Source organism: Aphis gossypii, chromosome X, assembly GCF_020184175.1.
Source record: "Aphis gossypii isolate Hap1 chromosome X, ASM2018417v2, whole genome shotgun sequence".
NCBI lineage: Eukaryota > Metazoa > Arthropoda > Insecta > Hemiptera > Aphididae > Aphis > Aphis gossypii.
In genome coordinates, this window is record NC_065533.1 from 17,349,621 (window position 1) to 17,372,635 (window position 23,015).

At 26.2% G+C, this 23,015-nt stretch overlaps 3 protein-coding genes across 4 annotated transcripts in view; 2 read left to right on the plus strand and 1 right to left on the minus strand.

Moving 5' to 3' along the window:
* LOC114121942 (mRNA export factor GLE1-like) overlaps positions 1 to 23,015 on the minus strand; it is a 37,629-nt gene that overhangs the window by 4,230 nt on the left and 10,384 nt on the right. Inside the window, exons 2-3 of one of the 2 annotated variants that reach the window (XM_027984458.2) lie at positions 5,385 to 5,684; positions 3,249 to 3,562 (exon numbers count right to left, since the gene is read on the minus strand). In XM_027984458.2, coding sequence (XP_027840259.2) covers positions 3,249 to 3,521 — 273 coding nt within the window. In that variant the 5' untranslated portion in view covers positions 3,522 to 3,562; positions 5,385 to 5,684. Of the gene's footprint in view, positions 1 to 3,248; positions 3,964 to 5,384; positions 5,685 to 23,015 lie in introns of those variants that run through there. The other variant, XM_050207748.1, reaches the window with a different exon arrangement.
* LOC126552396 (short stature homeobox protein 2-like) lies at positions 4,489 to 5,963 on the plus strand. The gene is made up of 2 exons (XM_050207097.1): positions 4,489 to 4,679; positions 5,810 to 5,963. The coding sequence occupies exons 1-2, from the start codon at positions 4,489 to 4,491 to the stop codon at positions 5,961 to 5,963; spliced, it is 345 nt and encodes a 114-aa protein (XP_050063054.1).
* LOC114121953 (uncharacterized) lies at positions 16,040 to 18,050 on the plus strand. The gene is made up of 2 exons (XM_050207749.1): positions 16,040 to 16,695; positions 17,535 to 18,050. The coding sequence occupies exons 1-2, from the start codon at positions 16,090 to 16,092 to the stop codon at positions 17,886 to 17,888; spliced, it is 960 nt and encodes a 319-aa protein (XP_050063706.1). The 5' UTR covers positions 16,040 to 16,089; the 3' UTR covers positions 17,889 to 18,050.

Consider the following 23,015-nt stretch of genomic DNA (forward strand, 5'->3'; position numbering starts at 1 on the left):
AGAATCTTTCTTTAAACTATATGTACAACAAACCTATTCATGCTATTCTATAAAGTATGGAGCTAAGGCTTGACCAGATTGGCCCAAGCTAGGAATGCAGCAAATAAAAAAACGTTAAAGCCAAATTAAAATATTCCTATCTTATTATTAATATTAATAATGTTCATTTTATTGAAAATATAAGCCAAGTAATTATACTACATATATATATTAATATAAATCTTAAAATATAATGCGATTTCAATATATTTAAGATAGACTACCATTCAATAATACACAATATATAATATTTAAAATATATGAAGTACATACATATTTTAAAATTCTTACGACATAAAAATTATGTAAAACGTTATCATATTACGCCAAGCTAAGTAATAGTAATAATTTTGAAAATTGATTTGCATTATTATTATTATTAAATACAAAATATATTATATGTTAAATTAAAAATTTAACCCCAGTCAATATATTCATATCTGTTGGAAGATACCTATACTAGAAAATTTTTTACAGTGAGGTGTTTGTTATTGTCATTATACAAAATTAAATCAATTTACTTATATTAATATATAAGACATTATAATATAAGTTTTTTAGATTGAGCCGAATCGGTTCCCATTTGTGTTAAGTTCAAATAGTTACAATTTTAATTTTATTTTTAATAATTGGTACCTACAAAATATAAATAAGATAGTATAAAATATAAATGTATCTACACTCTATAGTAGCAATAGATTTTTGGAGGTTTAGCAAATTATCATTGATACCCTGATGAATTATACTAACGAGTAAGATATATGTATTTATATGGCTATATGGATACATCATATATTAGATCCTATGTACTTAAGACAATAATGTTAGTGAGTACTGTACAGTCTTGAATAACACTAGGTTATTGATACTCATACCAATATAAATTTGTTTTCGCCTTACATATCGTTCATATTTTAATTTATATTTTTTAATTTTAATTATTCGTTAATGTGGAGATTATCGTTGATGTATACATAAATATATACTACGTAAATACATACCATTTTGCGTTGATGTGTAAAAATAAAGTAAAAAATGAAAACAATCAGGTTAAGACAGAAGAAAAAGAAAATTATGTGTATGAATTTTTAGGTTTGGATGAGATTATTGAAGTAGGTACAAATAATACATAGACAGACAATGTAAAAATAATAGAATAGAGCAGTTTAAAGAAGAAACAAATAAGGATGATCATTTAAGCAAGATATTAAAATATTTAGTTGTAGGAATTAGGATGGCCAAATAAAATAATTGAATGTGGTGATATTAAATATTACTTTAAAATTTAAAATTAATTAATTAAAGAAAATAAAATAGTTTACTATAACAGAAAAATTGTTCTTAGAGCACTAAGGAAATATATAGTTGAAAAATTGTATGAAACACACATAGGAGAATCACAAAAACATCAAATCTTCTATTGGCCAGGGAAGTCATCAGATATTAAAAATGTTGTTAAGAAATGTGAAATATGTAAGAAGTTAAGTATTAGCAAGATAAAAGAACCGTTATTACAACATAAAATTCTTGAATTATCGTTTCAAAAAAATGGAATAGACACAGCTAAGGTAGAACATTCTAATTACCTAATTGTTATGGATTATTATTTGACTATTCGAGGTTAAGTAGTGTGTGATGAACATGTGATCCATGTGGAAGTAGAGAGTTCAAAAACGTTGCTAAGGAATGGCAATTTAATGTAGCAATATCAAATCCAAATTATCCCCAAAATAATGGTCTTACAGAAAAGGCAGTAGGAATTGCTAAAAAAATAATAAAGAAAACTAAAATTGAGAATAAAGATTTATCTTTATATTTATTTAATTATAGAAGTGCCCTTGTGGCGGGGTAATCTTGGCCTCCTGCACATAATATGTTACAAAGTAGAGTATTAAGATCAAAAACTAATAGTATAAATAAAAAAAAAATTTAACCCAAATGTGGTAGACTGTTCTGTAGAAAATAAAATACAAAAATGCTGGCATGATAGACAGCTACAAATGTTAAAAAAAAAATTCAAACCAAATGAACATATTATGTTACAAGACAAATTTTCACAACAACGGTCCAAAGCTGTTATTCTGAGTAAAACTAGTTAACCAAGATCTTATTTGATGAAGGATTAAAAAGAAAGATACTAGGGTAAAATAAAATATTTATAAAAAAAAGTGAGGAGCAATGATTTGAGTTTTGACAAAAGTAATGGTGAAGTTATTGTTAATGATGAAAAGAATGAAAATGAGGTAGTGAAATATGAAAAACATAAGAGCAAGATAGTTATTAATACTAATTTTAAAATCCAAAAGGAAGAGTAGTAAAAAAACTTAATAGATTAGGAATTGATTAAAAAATTGTTTATATTGCTTGTACCTACTTAACACTATATTTAACTATATACAATACTATTTATATTGTTTGTATTTACAATTGTATTAAGCTATGTTTGTACACATTTTTTATTTTAATGTATTACTGCTATTTATTATTATAATTAGGTACTATACAAAAAAAAAAAAAAAAATGTAAAAGGGAAATGTAATGATATCTCAAAAACAGATAAGGTAGACAAACAATTTTTTTAGGATATGTTATAATTTTGATTATTAAACGTTAATCATTAGTCATTATCATGTGATAGTCTTTCTTCTAATATGTAATTATGTACTTTTAATTTTTAATAAATAAAGTGTTACACTAATTTATTATTAAGCTCTTAAGCTTTATATTTTATAACAAAATTGTTGCAAGTAAAATACAACAGTGATAAGGTGAAAAGTAGTTGATTATCATTTTTAACCGAGACTACTTTAAAGTTGAAAGTACTAGGCCTAAACAATTGAGAAGGGACATTTGCGTAATTAAACGGGAACCATTACGGTTTACCTTAATCAAATACCTTTTTCAAACGGGAACTAATTCGGCTTTTGAGGTAGGGGTTCAGGAACCAAATAGGTACTAGCCAGAGTCGTATTTAGAAAGAAGCAACAAGTCACTCATTACTGTTGCTTCTAAACACCGATTATGAGTGGATGACTAATTTTTTAGATTTAAATTACATTAAATTTGTATTTGGTACAATGAGGCGTTTATTTTGTTGCCCTAAGATAGTAAATTCCTAAATACGGCTCTGGTACCAGCCGATTATTTTGAAAAAAATTTAAAATTTAAAATTTTTGACCCTTAATACAAATTAGATGATACTAATGTACCTGCAATTGTGATGTGCCCGTATCTTTGATATTGATATCCTTCAATTGGACTGCGACGGATGTTGACTTTTTTGATTTGGATCGCGAAGTTTTTATGTCGGGGATTTTCCCTCGCCGGTAACCTGTAGGATTAAGACGCTGATTGGGCGTCAAACACCATGTTAACAGGCAGAAAGATCCGTAGATGTATAATAACACTGCAAAGAGCAGTATAAGTACCGGCAAGGTCATTATTTCAATGGTGGCAGTAATAATCTCATTGAAAGCGCCCATTATTTAAGTCCCCTCAATGTAGTTTTTCGGTACGTGCCAAACTATTAGTGTGCAATAAAAAAAAATAACATGGTGATTTCTACGTGGTCTTACAATAATGTTATTATATGCTACCTAAACAGTGCGAGATAACGTTGGCTCAGCATGCTGTGTAACCGGTTTACTCTCAACTGTCTAATATTGGACAGAAATATTTGTTGTGAAAGAAATGATGGAATGTACAATGCAAAACGCAATGACAATGTATTCATAAGTAGCCAAACATGGCGGCCGTTCATCGCCGTAGCTGCTATATTATTATTATTATTATTACACGACTGTAGGTACTCAAAATGCACAGAACAAGTGTTAAAAGCAATGGTGTCTGACGCCACATACACGATGATAACGAAAATTATGGGAATACTAATAAAATGTATAGATAACTATATCATATAGTTCCGTAGTTCCCAACCGGGGGAGGGAATCCCCCAGGGAAAATTTAGAGTCTTCTCGGGGGGGAGGGAATATAGTGATGATGGAATTACAAAAATAATTATGTAATTTATAATGTGTACAATTCGGTTGTCTAATCGTATTTATTATTGAAGTACACAGATATACAGAAGCCAAAGGTAAATAATAATCATATCGGATATATATAATGTAACAATAAGTATAATTAAACGATGTACAATAGTGTTATAAGGCGTAATATAAATCAACGACTAACTGTGTATACCGACTATACTACACAAGACATATATGCTATAGTATTATAAAAAATGTATAGCCAGCGTCTACTGAACTACAGTATGAACATATTAATTATAAACTACATGATATAGGGTGTTTTGTTTATAATTCCAACAGTATTCATTTTAAGATTATAGAGCACATCGATAAAAAATATATAGTACATATAACGATAGACCTTTTCGCATTTAATCTAATATTAATAGATACACAGTGTCAAAGTTTTATTCACATGACTCACGGCTATCTGTTTGCCTCCGATAACGGATACTACAATTCAGATAGAGCATGCGTTGAAATGTTTTTTGTAGACTCGACTTCATGTTTAGAATGGTTCAATAGTTTGGAAATGGCTAAAAAAGAACTTATCAAGGAAGAAGATGTTTTACACATTTTTGCTCAAAATGGCCCAAGAAGGATGAAGTTAGCAGATTGGAGCCATAATAAATAAATAAATAAATAAATAAATAAATGTATACCTATACAATATAATTGTAAATAGTTAATAGTGTAAATAAAAAAAAATATTGTATTTGTAATTATTGTATTTTTTTGTGAGAATTAGCCCCCCCCCTTTATATACAATTCCTAGCTACGCCATTAGTCTAGAGTGTAGACTTATTTGTTAATAATACTTATGTGACAGAGCCGTGTTAAGGGGAGCAAAAGGGGCAATTGCCCCCGGGCACCTTAATTTTGTAAAAATAAGGAGACGCCTTTATTTGCGTTTAATATGCTATCTGTAGTCTTAAATGAAATTTTGCCCCGAGACGCTGAATTACTTGACACGACTCTGTTATGTGATTAGCGTGAAATGCAAAGCAAAAAAAAAAAAAATAATAATAATTTGCAAGGTATGACAGAAATTACTGATAAATGAAAATTAAATAACTATAAAATAAAAGTATCTAAACATTTTTTTCTAAATGAATATTGTACATTTTTTTTTAATATATAGGTAACTTCGGTTATTATTCATATTTCATATAATGTCTAAATTAAAGATAAAATGTTTTAAAAAGTTGAATGGAATACAGTAATTACATAGTTAGTTAATTCATCTGTTGGGTTATATATTTTATATTATATACAATTATAGTACAAATAATAATATCATATTTTGCTCACCGGTAATAATAATGACGACGATGACAAATTAATTATGTATTCCTTGTCTTCTGTGATAATATCTTACAACCTGTTGCCGCCCAAAAACTGGATACAATGAATTTCTGATGTGTTCGCGCAGAGTGCTGCTGTAGTGCTGCTACTCTGAAGAATGTTGTACGTTGTACAAGTCGACGAGCTGGCAGTGGTATTACAATAGCCAACAATTAACAATGCATTAGAAGAAACCGGATGTCGCTCCAGTCAGATAGTGTTACCAACTCAAAATGTAATAATCCCGTAGATTTTTAATAAATATCCCTGAAAAAATTATTATTTTTAAATTCCATTTTCTAACCTACGTTTAAATAATATTTAACAGGTGCAAGTAGTAAATGACAAATAGATTAATGTATGAAGAGCATGACAGGTAAACTATTTAATAGCTTAAAGGTGCCCACACACTGCAGTGGTGGCGGTGGCGGTGGCGGTGGTGGTGGCGGTGGCGGTGGCGGTAGCGGTGACAGTAGCGGTGGCAGGGGCGGTGGCAGTGACGGAACGTTACAATGCGTCCTGGCCCAATTTTACCGCCATCGTTGATACAAAAGAATTTTACGGCCACCGCTGCAATGTGTGTGTGCGGGGGGGGGGGGGGGTAGCTAACTCATATATGAAAATGTACATTCCTACAGTAGGTAACAATTAAATATTTTTTAGTGTAACGAAATAATGCTCTTATAATACCTAAAAAATAATTTAACTTGCAATATTCCACTTACATCAGCCCAATTATTACGCGCCTAATTGATACCTGTCATAATTAAAGATATTGATCACCCTATATATAAATAGATAAAGTTATTATCGAAATGAATCGTTATTACTTATTACGAACATATATGTATATTGTATACAATATTTAAAATCGTGAACGCTACTAAACAACTAAACATTTCAGCCTAAGCGCTTACATGTGAAAATTTCTACAACCTCAAATATTTTCTAATGATGTATAAGAGAAAAAATAGTAAATAATAGTTTCGTTTATAGTTACTGAAACATACCAGTTGTACTAGCGTAGAAATTCTCAGTTCTTTAGTAGATTCATTTGGATCTACTTATTTTTACATAATAAAAAATAGGAATCATGGATCGATATACAACCATACAAGTACCTATTACCCTATTTTTGCTAAATTAAAATTCTCAAATTATATTTTACCCGATAGCCCGGTAGTCCGTAAACCCGTAACCTTCCCAAAACACTTTTTACCCGAATCGATATTAAAATGAATAGTTATAATAAGTATGAAATATAAAAATTAATTAATTAAATATTAAAAACGCATATTATGTCATTGTAACTTGTAACGACTGCAAACAGCGACAAATGCAAGATACCCGTACTTTTTCGTAAATACTATCTTTATCGCACGGAATAAATGATTATTGAGAAGATTAAAATGTATAATTGTATTACAGTAATAGGTATAAAATATATTATATAGAAAATACCCCGCTGTAGTTCGTAATAACAATTTTTTTTTTTTTTTATTTCAAAAACAATATCTGTTGGGGAAAAAGCGTTAGGAAAAAAGGGTTTCGGATTTTCGATTAAAACATTATTCGGGAAAAAAGACGAGTACCGTAGCTATTACCTAGTTTTTTGAAACTGTATAGACAAACACGATAGTTATAATGAATGTAATATCATATAAATAATTAATGTTTTTTAATTTTTAATAATTATAGACGGCAGTGATTTACATTTTACAGCTATTTCGCATGGTTGTTTTATTCAGTCTCAACCACATAGTTAAATATTTTTTCAAACATTTGACGTATCCTAGTATGAAGAATTTGAAAAAATGTTTGAAACTAGAAATATATAATACATCAAGGCTGTCTGGTTTAATCTATAGTCTATTAAACATTATATCAAAATAACCATTAATAAGGAATTTTAAGTGATTACTGATTGATTAAATTTATTAGCTATTTCACATAGTTGTTTGTTAAGTCTCAACCACACAGACAGAGTTAAATACGTTTTCGAACATTTGACGTATCTCTTGGTATATAGAATTTGATAAAATGTTTGAGACTTCAAATATTTAATAGGCATATAGTATATACTCAAGGCTGTCTGGTTTTAAACATTACATCAAAATAACCATTAATAAAGGAATTTAAGATGATTACTGATTGATTAAATCTATCAGCTATTTAAACTAATTAAACTTAAATATTTTTACTCGTTATTACTTTATGACGCTTATCAAATATTTACTAAGCAACATATTTAGCCAAGTGAATAGAGATTAATAAACTAGGAGAAAAAGCTATTAAATGTGATCCATTATAATTCATTTCAACCGTCTGTCAAATAACTTAAATATGACAGTTGTTTTAACTGTGTACTCCAAAGTCTAAACTCTAAACAGTCTAAACTATGGACCAGGACCAACTATTAGAAATTTACTATAATTTTACTTTAGTACGAAATTAACATCAAAAATATTAAAATAAAACAATAATTAACATAGAATATTATTAAAAAAATTGACTGAAAAACGAAACAGAGGTTCGGGCGCCAACATAGTGAGAAGATTCGATTTCGATTGAAATTTGTCAAAATTCTAATTTTTAATATTTATGAACAAATATTGTAATTTCATACTTTACAACCACAGTATTTTCACATTTTAGAAATTTATAAACTTTGCAACATTTGTTTGCAAATCGTATCTTTTTTTTGGGATCACTTGTTATCTAGTACCTAACCATCTGAAATAATATTCTTAAAAAATTCGCTTCGAAAAGAACTGTCTTGAATCATTAAACACAGTTTCCAATGTTAGTATGTTATCAAGTAACACATAGGTTAAAGGTAATGTGTACACAACTGTAAAGCGGATAAAATACAAATGTACTATGTACCTATATATTATCTATAGTAAATAAAAATAGTATTTTTATACGTATAAGAGGCATAACCCTGCCTTTTTTAGTGCTCCTCGATTTTGTGTTAATGATTTCTTATGTTTTTTTTTATGTAATTGTCTATTTCAATATGTTTTAATTACTTTGTATATACAGTTTTATTCATGCTATTACTTTAATACTACTATTACTGTAATTTAATGTCACAATTATTTTAATTTGTGCTGTTGTAGTTGTAAGTTTACTGTGCTATTGGGCCAACGCCCATTATATATGTTAAATAAATATTAAATATAATATAAAATCAATAACAGTATTATTTGAAAAAGGTCAAAAAAATTAAAATTATATACATACAAACATATAAATATATCAACAACATGATAAACATATTTATTAAAAATGACATTATACTGAAACCATAGCAATGTTAAACGAAACTCAAGGACATAACACAACTTCTACCACATAATAGTGAAATAATATTAAATGAACTGACGTTAAACAAATACTTGCTGTATTGGTAAAATGTCCCATTATAAAATTTATAATTTTTTTTGTAATATTTAAAAAAATATGTTAAATTAATTTTGCAATTTCATTTTAAATATTATTCAGCAGTATGTAGTATTGTAGTAGTATAGTAACTACAAATTCAGTAGTAAAAAACATTATAAAAATATTTTGAAGTTGTGTTCTAGATCAGATTGATCAAGAAAATAATCTGGAAAATCATCAGTCCTCTTGATAAATGCAATACCTAATTTAATCACATAATTTGAGAATATTCTCCTTTCTGGGTGCATTTTATATGTGATAAATGCCATTGTTGACCACAAAATCTCATTATTAGTAACTAAACATGTACTGGGTTATAATTTAGTTAAAAATATTCTTGATGAAGTTAAATTGTTATTTACAATGAAAGTTTGAAAAAATTGTTTAGAAAAACTAGCAAAATTGAGAATATAATAATATTGAATAATGAATAAATAAACTGGTATTTTTAAAAAATAAGGCCTATTTGAACACTTCCTACAGCAAAGGTTCCCAAACTTTTTACTGTATAACCCATTTTAGGAATTTTTAAAAATCTGGCAACCCACAATATTTTTATTGAATGACCTATTTTTTTAATGAATCAGTTGCTTATAACAAAAAAATATGTATTCATTTTTAATATAAAAATATAGCGCGACCCACATTTTAAGAACCTCTATCCTAGATTATTCAATGAACAAGTTAATAGATAATATTGTATTATTTTTTCTTATATGTATATTCTTAAGTTTGAAGTTGTTGTCTTACATTTTTATTAAATTGTGACTAGTATGATGATGAGAATTTTCTCACATTATTTACAAAATCTATATTCGATAATGTATAGTTCATCATAATAATTTAAAAGAAATAACAATTCGACGTGTGTTGATATAGACAGGTAATTATAAAAATAAGAAACATGCAATTAAAAGAAAACCTTATTAAAACAGTTGAAAAATAAACGTTACCTAATAAAAACTAGCAATGTGATATATTTATGAGCTCTAAAATTGGGAATAGCTACTGTGTACATACTCGCAGTTATGTTTCAAAATAGTAATATTGACAAGTTTACGACGAGTAGGTATTTATGTTTTATTGTGCAAATAGTCAGTCAGGAACTGAAAATTATAACTATTTTCCAAGAGGTATACTACAATCGTTCTTATATATTGTTTTTCACTTTCAATAATATTGGAAAATTATAATAAATATTTATACATTGTCATTGATAATGTACCTACATTATATACCCACCAGCAGAATCAGTAGATTTTATCCTTTGATACTGTTTAACATTAGAATTACCTAACTATCCTTTGTAACAAGTTTGCACGTACGCTATGACAAAAGTATTAATATTATATTTTAATAATATAGTCATAGCTAAATTGAAATAATCTGTAATCATATACCTAATAACTGTATTTTAGGATTAATATTACATAGGTACTTTAATCCTTTACTATATTCTATAATAATTATAGCATATTAAATAGGTATATTATTTTCTTTTATTATAATAGATCTACTTAATCACGCAATTATTTAATTAGTATAGTGATTGCTGATTGGTTAATATTTACGGGCGTCAAACTACCTACTTTTATAAAGTAAAGGAGTATTTATAGGCAAATTAAAAATAATTGTTTACGTATTACGAACTGAGAAAAAAATCATTTTATTCTTCTTTAATAAAAATACGTAATAAATAAAGAGATTCATATTTTAATGTATTGGAATTGAAATAGAAATTTCGTCATTTAATATAGGTAACTATATATAATACTTAACCATTCAGATTTTAAAACGTGTGTGTAGATAATTTTACAGACAATTCATTATTTTTCCTACTTTCTTGCAAACCATTGCAAATTTAAATATGCTGTAAAAATAGTACTCTTTCAACGTTATTTAATTTGTAGACTTCTGTTATGTTTTTACATTGCATGTATCGAATTCTGGGTTTCAATTGATCACGAATTCTAATTTACAATTATTAATTCGAATTTGTACATTGAAATTCTAATTGATAGGAATAAGTTAACTGCTCTTGCATTATAAATATCTAAACACATTGTGTTTATTTATTTGACTATTACAATTACTGTGACTTTCGTAAGTCGTAGGTACTCGATGTTGTAAAACATACTTTTGAAAAGTATTTGAGTATAATGAGAGTAATAATCAATATTAAAACAAAAGTATCTATTTCAAAAACTTAAAACTCAAACTTTAATTACACAAATTAGATTTTTATTTAAAATATTTTTGTTTGTATAGGTACTATTTTATTTTAATCATTTAAAACGATATTTTCATTATCAAATTTTTTTATAAACATGGGTATATTTTTAGCTTGGATACATATATATATATAATAACGATACATTTTTCGTTAGGTATTGTATCTACTGGGAATTTCACTTTGCAATAGATAAGTTGAATAATACCGATTTTTCTTTATAAAGGTGGGCCTTACTCATGAATTAATTAATTCATTTATGCCCTTACTAACCATTACATAATACACATTATTATTTATTATCTATAATTTTTACCTATTTGTCAATAACCTTATATACTTCTATTACATATATTTATAACATATATTTGTGCGTCAGACATAATTTATTTTTACTATGTTTACTTTTTAATTATTTTATTGTTTATTTTAATTCATAATTATTTTTTTTTAAACAATAACTTAAGAAAAATTAATACGAATAATTTGTAACTATCCATAAGGATATTGTCTAGTGTTTGTTAAGACATATTAGTACATAATATAAAATAAATTCGGTTGAAACTTATTAGTTATTATTAACTTCTTACGGAATGTTCAAAGTAGATTAGCTGTTTTATCACCTGCAGTGACTCAAAGTACTGTAGAAGTGGTACCGTTAATACAAGGGCATAGACCACACCAAGTAAATATATTATATCATTATTATTAAAGATTATTTTGTTTACGTAAAATACCATGGTATAGCAAAAGTAATAAACATAATTAAATTTAACACATCTCCTAAGTTTCAAAATCCTATTTCATCAGATTTAAATTAAAATTTATGATCTACATGCCATAATCCCTATACCTCCACTTATAACAATTGATATAGAATCAATAAAATACTAGTGTTTTAATTTTCTAATTAGCAATAATAAGTCAGTAGCTATAGTATTGTTGCATACTATGTTATACTATTACCATTATTATTAACTATATTTAAATTAAATGTTTAGTTTTTAAATACCTGTTAAAATAAATAACTAGTAAAATATGATATTTACTATTGAATGTATTATATTTTATTTTTTGTTTAATATGATATATATATTTCAATACAATATTAGAGTTTTATTTAAATTTCCTACCTATATTTAATGTTCTGTAATGTGTATATAGTGTGTATGTGGCCGTACTATGTCATGTTTTTATAAGTTATCATTTAGTTATGGTAGTTAATACCTATACAATGCTATAGCTACCTACACCATGAGTATATTATATTGGTTCAGGAGTATTATTATCAACAAAATGTATTAATGGTTATCTAAGTAGCTACAATTCAGATAGACCGCAAATATTAGTTTATTTATACTATTTGGTGTTTATATATGTCCACTAACCATTAACATATTTTTTTAAGGATATAGAAAATGACCTAACCTAACCTAAACTAACCAATGGTAAATATTATATTAAATTACATAGTGTAAAATAAATAATAAATCTAGTAAGTTAGTACCTTAATTTACAAGTTACTATTTTTTTTTTTGTAATTTTTAATCATTTTAAAAGAAGGCATGTTATACATTTTTTTATGAATGAATTTATAGTTATAAAATTTAATCAAATATTTGGTTTTATAGCTATATACAGATTACTTAGTTCAATCATTTTGATTTTAACTCCAACCTTACTTTCTATAAATAAGTTATTAATATTGCTATTAAATAGACATATAATTTTACTTACAAAAATAATTGTTCTTTTAAATAGATAGAATGAATTAAATTTATATATACTATTTCATAGAAATAAAACTATTTTCTGCAAAAATAGTAATATTATTTTTATCTTGTGTAGCTAGTTTATCAAAGCATTAGAGATGACTTAGGTTAAAACATGCCCAACCAGCTAAATACTCAATAGAATTTTCCAAGTCCAACTGTATGAATGCAATGTTCATGCCACTCAAATTGTCATACAACGATCAAACGTGGAGTTGATTTCGTTAGCGAATGAATATTCATTTTCCATATGTTTTAATGATATTTTTTCATATAATATGAAATTAATATTATGAATATCATATGTTATAATATTATTATCAAGTATTGTTTCATGTGAGGTGTTCGTCTCTCTCGCCACATGTTGGTATTTCAAAATGTACAGACAGGGTCTCACAAGGCTAGGGAAAGTGCAGTCTATATATTAATATGTCTATGGACCCTACCGATAACCTGATAATGCGACTAAAAATATTTAATAGAACAAAGAAAAAATAAAATAATATGAATTATAATATCGTGAAATGATGAATAATAGAATGATCATTTTAGTTATTATGTAGACGCGTAGACGGTAATTAATAGTTAATTTAACAAATAGTGTATTTAGTATGAGACGTAGGTAGTTATTTTAATAAACATTTTCCCAGCATTTACATTTTACACTATATTGTTTTACGTCTTTTGCAACTCAACGACTTAGCTATCAAACCATTAATTTAGCTAGATCGGTTCCTCGGACCGATAAATCACCCCCCATGCAAGCCAAAACTTGAACCTTGCCAAAACCATGGCTAAACAATTTGGTACGTCGTCAATTCGGTCCAACTAGCGTCTGACCTATATCACGCTGTCTGCTAGTGTTGTGTTTACCTCGGGCGTGATTCAAATATATTGGAGACAGGCTTACGTTATAATTTACAGAATAAGACCTACATTATACGTTGGTTTTAATGATATCAATGAGATGCATATCGCGGCAAAAAAAATTGTAAATTTAGATGAAGGACGTTAAAAAGTCACCCGACAAAATATAACCACACCAATAACGACAAAAGCCCGTTTGACAAAACACCATTATCATAATCCGACAAAATGCCACCCGTCAAAAAATTATGATATTAACTAATGCAAAATTTGCCACTAAGTGAGAACTTATTGGACTTGGTAATATGTCAATGGACGACAGTTGATAACTCAGGTAGAAAAAACGTCTGCTTTCATGGTTTTCAGATTTTTTTTTTAATGGAATCAAATTTAACACATACATTTTATTGTTTTACTCCTCAAGACCAACAATATCTCAACCATGAAGTACATTCAAAATTTCAAAATCTATCGTAGTACCTACTATACAGTATACAACAGAGCTGTTATTTTAATATAATAATCTATTATAATTTAAATTTAAATAAAAATAAAGAAAGGGAAAAAACTGCTGAACTACTATAAAATAAAAGGATGTTCGAATTCCAAATATTGAAATTATTTTTTACGTTCTCCATTTGGTCAGACTGTCTCGAGTGTAAACAACTTATAAACGACTTAACATTCTTTTACATTGTGTTTTTTTCTTAGGCTTGCCGTCTGACAGAGTGGTTTTCTTGATTTCCAATTTCTATTTAATGTTTTTAAGAATTAAATTACTTGTTATTCGTCACATTGCTCTTGAACTTGATTTTGTCTGGTCCGTTCTTTTTTTATTACATATTTTCTCTACACATTTTACAGTTAATAAATTCGTTTGCACCGTTATCTCTAAAGGTAAGACACTATTGATATTTAAATTTATTTACTAAATCCACATTGCATATTAAGCAATAAATGTAGCGCTTAAAAATACCACCATAGCCGTTCATTTTGCTATGACGCCGAAATAGACGATTGTAGTTAATGTAATTTTTTATTAACAAGACGTTCAGTGGCGTATACAGGAATTATTTTCATTATGGGCCAATTTACCACCATCATGGCAGCATACATAGCTACAACATTTTTTAGGTGGCCGGGTGATTTTAATTATGATATTATGCATTTATAGATATAATAAATTAAGCCTTCTTCAATACTAAGTTAACAAATGTGTTTGAAAAATCCACAAGGAAACGTTTAACTGATTCCTCATTTAAATTGTATGTAAAATTCATTTTTCTATTTTTTTTTTTTTTTTTTTTTTTTAATTAACACACTGATAATTTAAACTATATTAAGTTGGAATGTTACGATGAATTGTGTTAAACGCAAGGCCTGACAATCTAACGTTTCTTTGTTGATTCCTCAAAAACGTTTTAAGTTAACCTAGCGTTGAAAAACTCAATTTAACAGATGCAGTAGTAACAGGTATGGTACATAATATTTTCAACAGAAGATATTCTATTGTGGGAAATTCATCTTTGGCATATTTTTTAATTCTTTAATAATTTTTTAGAATGCTGTCAAATGAGTTAAAAGAAAATAGTTACCATTTACTTTTCCATAGTCTCCATTTACCTTCATTAATTGATGGATTATAGTAATCTTCAAAACCCTGATACCATGGTATCAGTCAGTATTATAAATTGTTACAAATTAAAAACAACCTAAGTACGGGTCATAGTCGATGATAATGTAAATATACAATATACTATAAGGTATAGGAATATCATGTATAAAAAGCAAAATGCATAATACAATGTTTTTGATTGAATCTGATATTTCACTATGGACCCCCTTTATGTACACCCACTGAAGAAGTTTCTCATTAGGTCATACTGCATAGTACTTTTCATTTTAACTAGGTAATTAACAATTATAAAATAAAATATTTGAATTACGGTTGTTATTTGTTGGACTTTTTTTTTTATTTTAACTACCATATAAAAGAAATGAATTAAACAATATTATACTTAAATAAGAGAACTATCAACCCATAGTTTTATTTATTTATAGTCGAATACAGCAATTTTATATTTTCAAAACAAACAATAGAACGCCTCAATCAATAATTACAAGTTTAAATATGTATATTAATTTTTATTAGCTAATTTACTATTATAACTGTATTAAACATAAGGTTTCAAGCTTTTTGTATGAGTAGTGTTGAACTGATTAGTTTGTAACTGTATTATTCTATTTAAACTTAGGCTCTTTGTTTTGTGTTTTTCAGTGTAAGCCGATTACTATATTAATAATTATAAAGTTTCCAAATAACAATTATAAATAATTATATAAACATAAAATAAAAATGGATACACATGCTATTTTTAATGAAAATGATGAAGTAATTGAGTGCCGCAGATGTAGTATTACACTATTAGTTGCGGGTATCACATTTGGAAAAGGCACTCTATATGTTGCTGACAGTAAACTTTACTGGAAGAATCGTAATCAAGTAATTAGTATGAATTATAATGCTATGAGAGACTTTGATGTATATAATCATCCAGCAATACACAAAAAGCCTTGTATGGCAATATACCTTGATTTGAAATATAATACACCTGATGTTGATAAAGTTAATCAAAATGAAGAAGAGAGAGAAGAAAAAAAATTTTTACCTATATTTTTAGTACCTGATCGCCGAAGATGTCTGAATGAAATATATGAAATAATAATAAAAGTCCAGTCATTAAAATTTCGTGATATTGTAGACAATGAAGATGAAGTAAAAGGATCAGACCGAGAATCAAACCTGACTAAAAGTGAAAGTGATGAACATGAAGACTCTGATAAAAGTTCTCTTAATACTATTAGTTCAACTTGCACTCTAAAAGACCAAGCAGCAGGCTCTATTGATGTCTTTAATCGATATCATGAATTAGATGCAAAAAATGGTGAAAAGAAAAATCAAGTAAGATGAAATTACATGAAATATAATAATGTAGCTTAATAAATTGTTGTTAAATTTGAGTAATGATTCAAAACATTAACATAAGGCTTTACTTTTATTTTACTCATGAGTCATACGTAAATGTATAACATATGTTTCAGTTTAAAAATTGTTCAATTTTTCAGGTAAATTCAATCAAATGTCTAGATATTCCATATTCACCTAGTGATTCTTTAGTTAATGACCAGGGTTGGGATTTTATAGGATTTGCATATTTTTTATGAGATGCTTAAAAAATAGTAGAGTAAGCTAAAAATGTTTCATGATACAAAGAACTTAAATTAAAAATTTTATTTTGCATATTTTGTGATTTTTTAATTCTAAGTGTTTTTTTTTTTTTTTTTGGACTTTTTTGTTTTGTTACCTGTTTTTTGAATCAAAATCGGTCTTATTTTATGAATTTATACTTTACCAAAATGTAGTTTTCGATTTTTGTGAATCGAATTATCAAGTACATTGTAAATGTATAAATTAAGTAAATAGGCCGAATACACTGATACAATGTAATTTTTGTTATCTGCTTATTTTGTTGAGACTTTTTTGTGGATTTCTACTGCAATATTTATTTTTTATTTTTCATGTTTTTAGTGTATATTTAACAAATTTAAGGTCATATTATACCGCATATTTATGCAATTTTAAGCGCTATAAAATCCCAACCCTTATGATGACTATTCACACGATTCAAAAGATAATGATTAAGCATTTAATAATATTAGGTCACCTGCATTGTACTTAAATATAGATCAAGGGCACCATTACAGTCTGACACTTCATTCAAAGATGATTTTTTATTACAGGATGAACAAGTATTAATTAATGAAAGAAAGCGAAAGTTTGAAGATTTTCCAGAACAAGAAGAGAACCCTACTAAGATACATAAACTGTGGAACTTAATGAAATATCCTTTTAAAAAAATTACATCACTTAATACTTCAATAAATGAAAATGAACCAAATATTTCCCAAGATGAAGTCATAGCTGAAACCATAGCTAGAAAAAAGAATTTCTTAGAACCAGACACTGTTTGTGAAAACAAAAGTGATATTGTCAAAGCTGAAGAAATAAACTCTCAAAATAATTCTGAGACAGATGGAGAAAATGAGGATACTTCAACAAATGAGACTTCACAACAATTCTGTAAAATAATGTAATAGATGCAAATAGGTATAAATTGATTATAGCAATATTCTTATTTTAAATAAGTGCCTATTCATATTAGTTAAGTAATACATTGAATATTTTAGCTGTATTGACTCAGTTAGTCAAATAAAACAAGGCCCCACAAAATTTGATTTTTTTTTATACTATTTTAATTTTATGACCATTTATAATCAAATTAACATTTCTATGTAATATCCTAAAGAGATATTTGTGTTTAGAAATTACTGAAGAAGTAAATTTTTTTAACATATCAACAATTACATTTTAATTCATCATTTAATAATTTTTTTCTTATATTTTTAAACACAGCATTATGTTCTAAACAGTTTAAATATGAATAATTTTTAATATATGCATGTTAAATTACAATAAGTATTATCTATTTGAAAATCAACATATATTTGTGCGTCAGACATAATTTATTTTTACTATGTTTACTTTTTAATTATTTTATTGTTTATTTTAATTCATAATTATTTTTTTTTAAACAATAACTTAAGAAAAATTAATACGAATATTTTGTAACTATGCATAAGGATATTGTCTAGTGTTTGTTAAGACATATTAGTACATAATATAAAATAAATTCGTTTGAAATTTATTAGTTATTATTAACTTCTTACGGAATGTTCAAAGTAGATTAGCTGTTTTATCACCTGCAGTGACTCAAAGTACTGTAGAAGTGGTACCGTTAATACAAGGGCATAGACCACACCAAGTAAATATATTATATCATTATTATTAAAGATTATTTTGTTTACGTAAAAGACCATGGTATAGCAAAAGTAATAAACATAATTAAATTTAACACATCTCCTAAGTTTCAAAATCCTATTTCATCAGATTTAAATTAAAATTTATGATCTACATGCCATAATCCCTATACCTCCACTTATAACAATTGATATAGAATCAATAAAATACTAGTGTTTTAATTTTCTAATTAGCAATAATAAGTCAGTAGCTATAGTATTGTTGCATACTATGTTATACTATTACCATTATTATTAACTATATTTAAATTAAATGTTTAGTTTTTAAATACCTGTTAAAATAAATAACTAGTAAAATATGATATTTACTATTGAATGTATTATATTTTATTTTTTGTTTAATATGATATATATATTTCAATACAATATTAGAGTTTTATTTAAATTTCCTACCTATATTTAATGTTCTGTAATGTGTATATAGTGTGTATGTGGCCGTACTATGTCATGTTTTTATAAGTTATCATTTAGTTATGGTAGTTAATACCTATACAATGCTATAGCTACCTACACCATGAGTATATTATATTGGTTCAGGAGTATTATTATCAACAAAATGTATTAATGGTTATCTAAGTAGCTACAATTCAGATAGACCGCAAATATTAGTTTATTTATACTATTTGGTGTTTATATATGTCCACTAACCATTAACATATTTTTTTTTAAGGATATAGAAAATGATCAGAATACATTTTAAGTATTCAGAACATGGCAAAAAAACTAAATAGTTATACTTTTTAAGAAATGAGATTTTTATATTTAAGTTCCTTTCAATCAGAATACAAGTGAAGATAAAAAAATGATTACTAAATTGAATAACTAGTAAGACTAACAATATTATAATACCTTTTGATTGAAAGTATAATTTGTTAACTATAGTAACTATAAGCCAAAAATTATAAACTTCCTACGTTTTTTCTGAGTTTTCTTGTTATTGTTATTTGATTAAAAAATATATAAACACAAAAAAAAGTATTTTTTTTATTATTATTATATTTTATTAATTTCATATTGTCAATGTTTTATTTTTAATACTTTATTAACACTAATAAAATATTTAAAACTAATTATAAGCATTAATATTAAAAGTTTTAATACAAATAACAATTAAAAATGACATATGCGCCAAACCTCCAAAATAATTTATTCTATAACTAGTATAACTGACTGTAAAGATCTACTATCTAATTTTGTAAATTTTTATAAAAGGTGTTCAAATAAAATTTCCTTAACTAACCTAGATACTGGACTTTGTTAAATGTTTAGACAATATTTTTTGTAAAAACTAATAATACACTTAATTATCACTTATCAAAGTCTCTGATCAATGATTTAGCAAAATTATTTGAAACAAAACTGAATTTAACTGAACCTATAATGAAAAAAAGGAAATAAGCAACATTTGATGTCTAGCTTCCTAAAACATTTAACTCTAAAAATGAAATAATCATAATCATAATTGTTATTTACCAGTACTTAGTATGTCAATTTCCTAGGAAAAATCCATTCTAAATTGTTGTTTTATATCTCTTAAATAGTCTAATTTTGATTCAGTTTTGATACATGATTGATACTGTTTAATTGTATTTCATTAAGATGTTATGCTTTTCCATTGTATGGCGAGTGATATTTTATAATTTTTATATTTTTTAATTAATAAACCCCTACCATCCCCGGAAGTTGCAGTACTGAAGTAGATATTTATCTAGCATGATATAATATTTTTAAAAAAATTAGAATAATAGAATGTAGATCATTTGAGGTTCTGTTGATTTTGGAACCCACAGGAATCAAAACTTTGGTGATCACATTCTTGTCTTTATGATAAAAGATATAAGAATAACATTTAACAGCCCATAAGTTACACTTATTGTCAAGGAGTCACCAGTCACCAATCAATTTGAACTTAAGCGTCAATTAAAAGAGGTTATATTATATACTTACCAATGGTAAATATTATATTAAATTACATAGTGTAAAATAAATAATAAATCTAGTAGGTTAGTACCTTAATTTACAAGTTACTATTTTTTTTTTTTTTTTTTTTGTAATTTTTAATCATTTTAAAAGAAGGCATGTTATACATTTTTTTATGAATGAATTTATAGTTATAAAATTTAATCAAATATTTGGTTTTATAGCTATACCTATACAGATTACTTAATTCAATCATTTTGATTTTAACTCCAACCTTATTTTCTATAAATAAGTTATTAATATTGCTATTAAATAGACATATAATTTTACTTACAAAAATAATTGTTCTTTTAAATAGATAGAATGAATTAAATTTATATATACTATTTCATAGAAATAAAACTATTTTCTGCAAAAATAGTAATATTATTTTTATCTTGTGTAGCTAGTTTATCAAAGCATTAGAGATGACTTAGGTTAAAACATGCCCAACCAGCTAAATACTCAATAGAATTTTCCAAGTCCAACTGTATGAATGCAATGTTCATGCCACTCAAATTGTCATACAACGATCAAACGTGGAGTTGATTTCGTTAGCGAATGAATATTCATTTTCCATATGTTTTAATGATATTTTTTCATATAATATGAAATTAATATTATGAATATCATATTTTATAATATTATTATCAAGTATTGTTTCATGTGAGGTGTTCGTCTCTCTCGCCACATGTTGGTATTTCAAAATGTACAGACAGGTCTCACAAGGCTAATTTAATAAAATAATTTAATTAATAAATTTAAATAAAGTTTTGGTGAAATTAAAATTTATTTTTTTTTTTATGTAAGTTATCATTACCTACTCATAGAACAAATTATTAATTATTATGTTCCATTTTTAAAAGGGCATATAAAGAGGTTGAAAATTGAAAAATTTATTTTATGGGTTGTTTTTTAATAAAATGCCTTGTAAATAATACATTTTATAAATTTAAAATTATAGAGCAAGTACAAATAACAAAATTGTATTGAAAATTAATTAAATTTTTTTCAAAGAACAAATTGAATTATTATTCAACGAATTGGTTATCCACCTAATGACGGTCTATGATTATTATACATGATATTCAGGGAGGGGGAAGCAACATTTTTTGGCAAAACTCACCACCTTGTATTTTAGTACATACATACAGTATAAAATAAACAAAATTAAATTAAAAGGAGGGGGCAATACACCTATAGCTATACTCGTTGGATATAAGTCTCCTCAATACATTTAGGAAGTGAAGTGATCAAAAAAATACTACTCCAGATCAAATTTATAATACAGTAACACCACAGTAAGTATACTATTGAACTCTTTAAATCACCCAAAGAATATAAAAAATGCCTATGTACCTACTACTCTTGATAAACAATTGAAATTAATTTTATTAAATCTAACAAACGTTCACAGCTATATTTTGAAGTTACCTATTTAATTAGCTTTTATATAGGTTTTTCAATATACAATTTAAAATACCTATAAAAATTTCAGAATTATTAATATATTTTGAAAATTATACCTAGGAAAATTCTTATAGCAGTTCTGACAGTGCCAAAACTAGAGGTTTTCGAAATGGACGGTTGCCAAGGGCGCAGCTGAGTAATGAGGAGCATTTGAGTTAAATAAAATTGGTTTTTAAATAAAATGTATTTTTCTTATAAATTATTTACAGTTTTATTAAACTTAAGTGTAAATATGTAATATACAAAGTTAAATGTTGAATTGATATTTGTATTTATTAGTGTATTATTATTAAATTTATACTGCTTGACGCTTGTATATTATGATAAATATTTTATTTTTTCATGTATGAAAGTTTCATGAAACATATAGCCATGTAACAGCTATTATAGCTCATTAACTATAAAAACTCAATGAATCGAAAAATATAGCAGTATTTTAATAAATGCGTGATAAGAATGTAATATAATAATATTAGGAAAATTAGTAGAATCCACCATAAAATAAAACGAAAATAAGCGCCAAAAAATAAAATTTACCAAATTCAAAAAGGAGAATAGTTACGGCATTATCTTAAAGCAAAAATGTTGTGAAAATTTCTATTATTAATGAGAATTATTATTATTATTATTATGTGGATCGACAAAAGATAATATATACAATACATTTAGTTACAATAATAATAAGTAATATTTCACTATAACTAAACACATATCTAAGTATGAAAAGTAAATTGTCTTCTAATGATGTAAGTATTATACTTATGCGATATATATGATGTACACATAGGCAATACTATAATGCAGTGATCACAGAATGCACTTGATAGTCTTTATATATTGATAACCTTATAACCCTATTACAGATATAAACGATCGTGTGGTAATTTTACATTTACAATAACAAGCTGATGTAAC

Bases quoted from the DNA above. Each gene is read 5' to 3' on its own strand.
- LOC126552396 (XM_050207097.1), top strand. From the start codon at position 4,489: ATGACTCACGGCTATCTGTTTGCCTCCGATAACGGATACTACAATTCA. The intron at 4,680-5,809 runs GTTAGCAGATTG...ACTATTTAATAG, and splicing joins AATGGCCCAAGAAGGATGAA to CTTAAAGGTGCCCACACACT.
- LOC114121953 (XM_050207749.1), top strand. From the start codon at position 16,090: ATGGATACACATGCTATTTTTAATGAAAATGATGAAGTAATTGAGTGC. The intron at 16,696-17,534 runs GTAAGATGAAAT...TTTTTATTACAG, and splicing joins ATGGTGAAAAGAAAAATCAA to GATGAACAAGTATTAATTAA.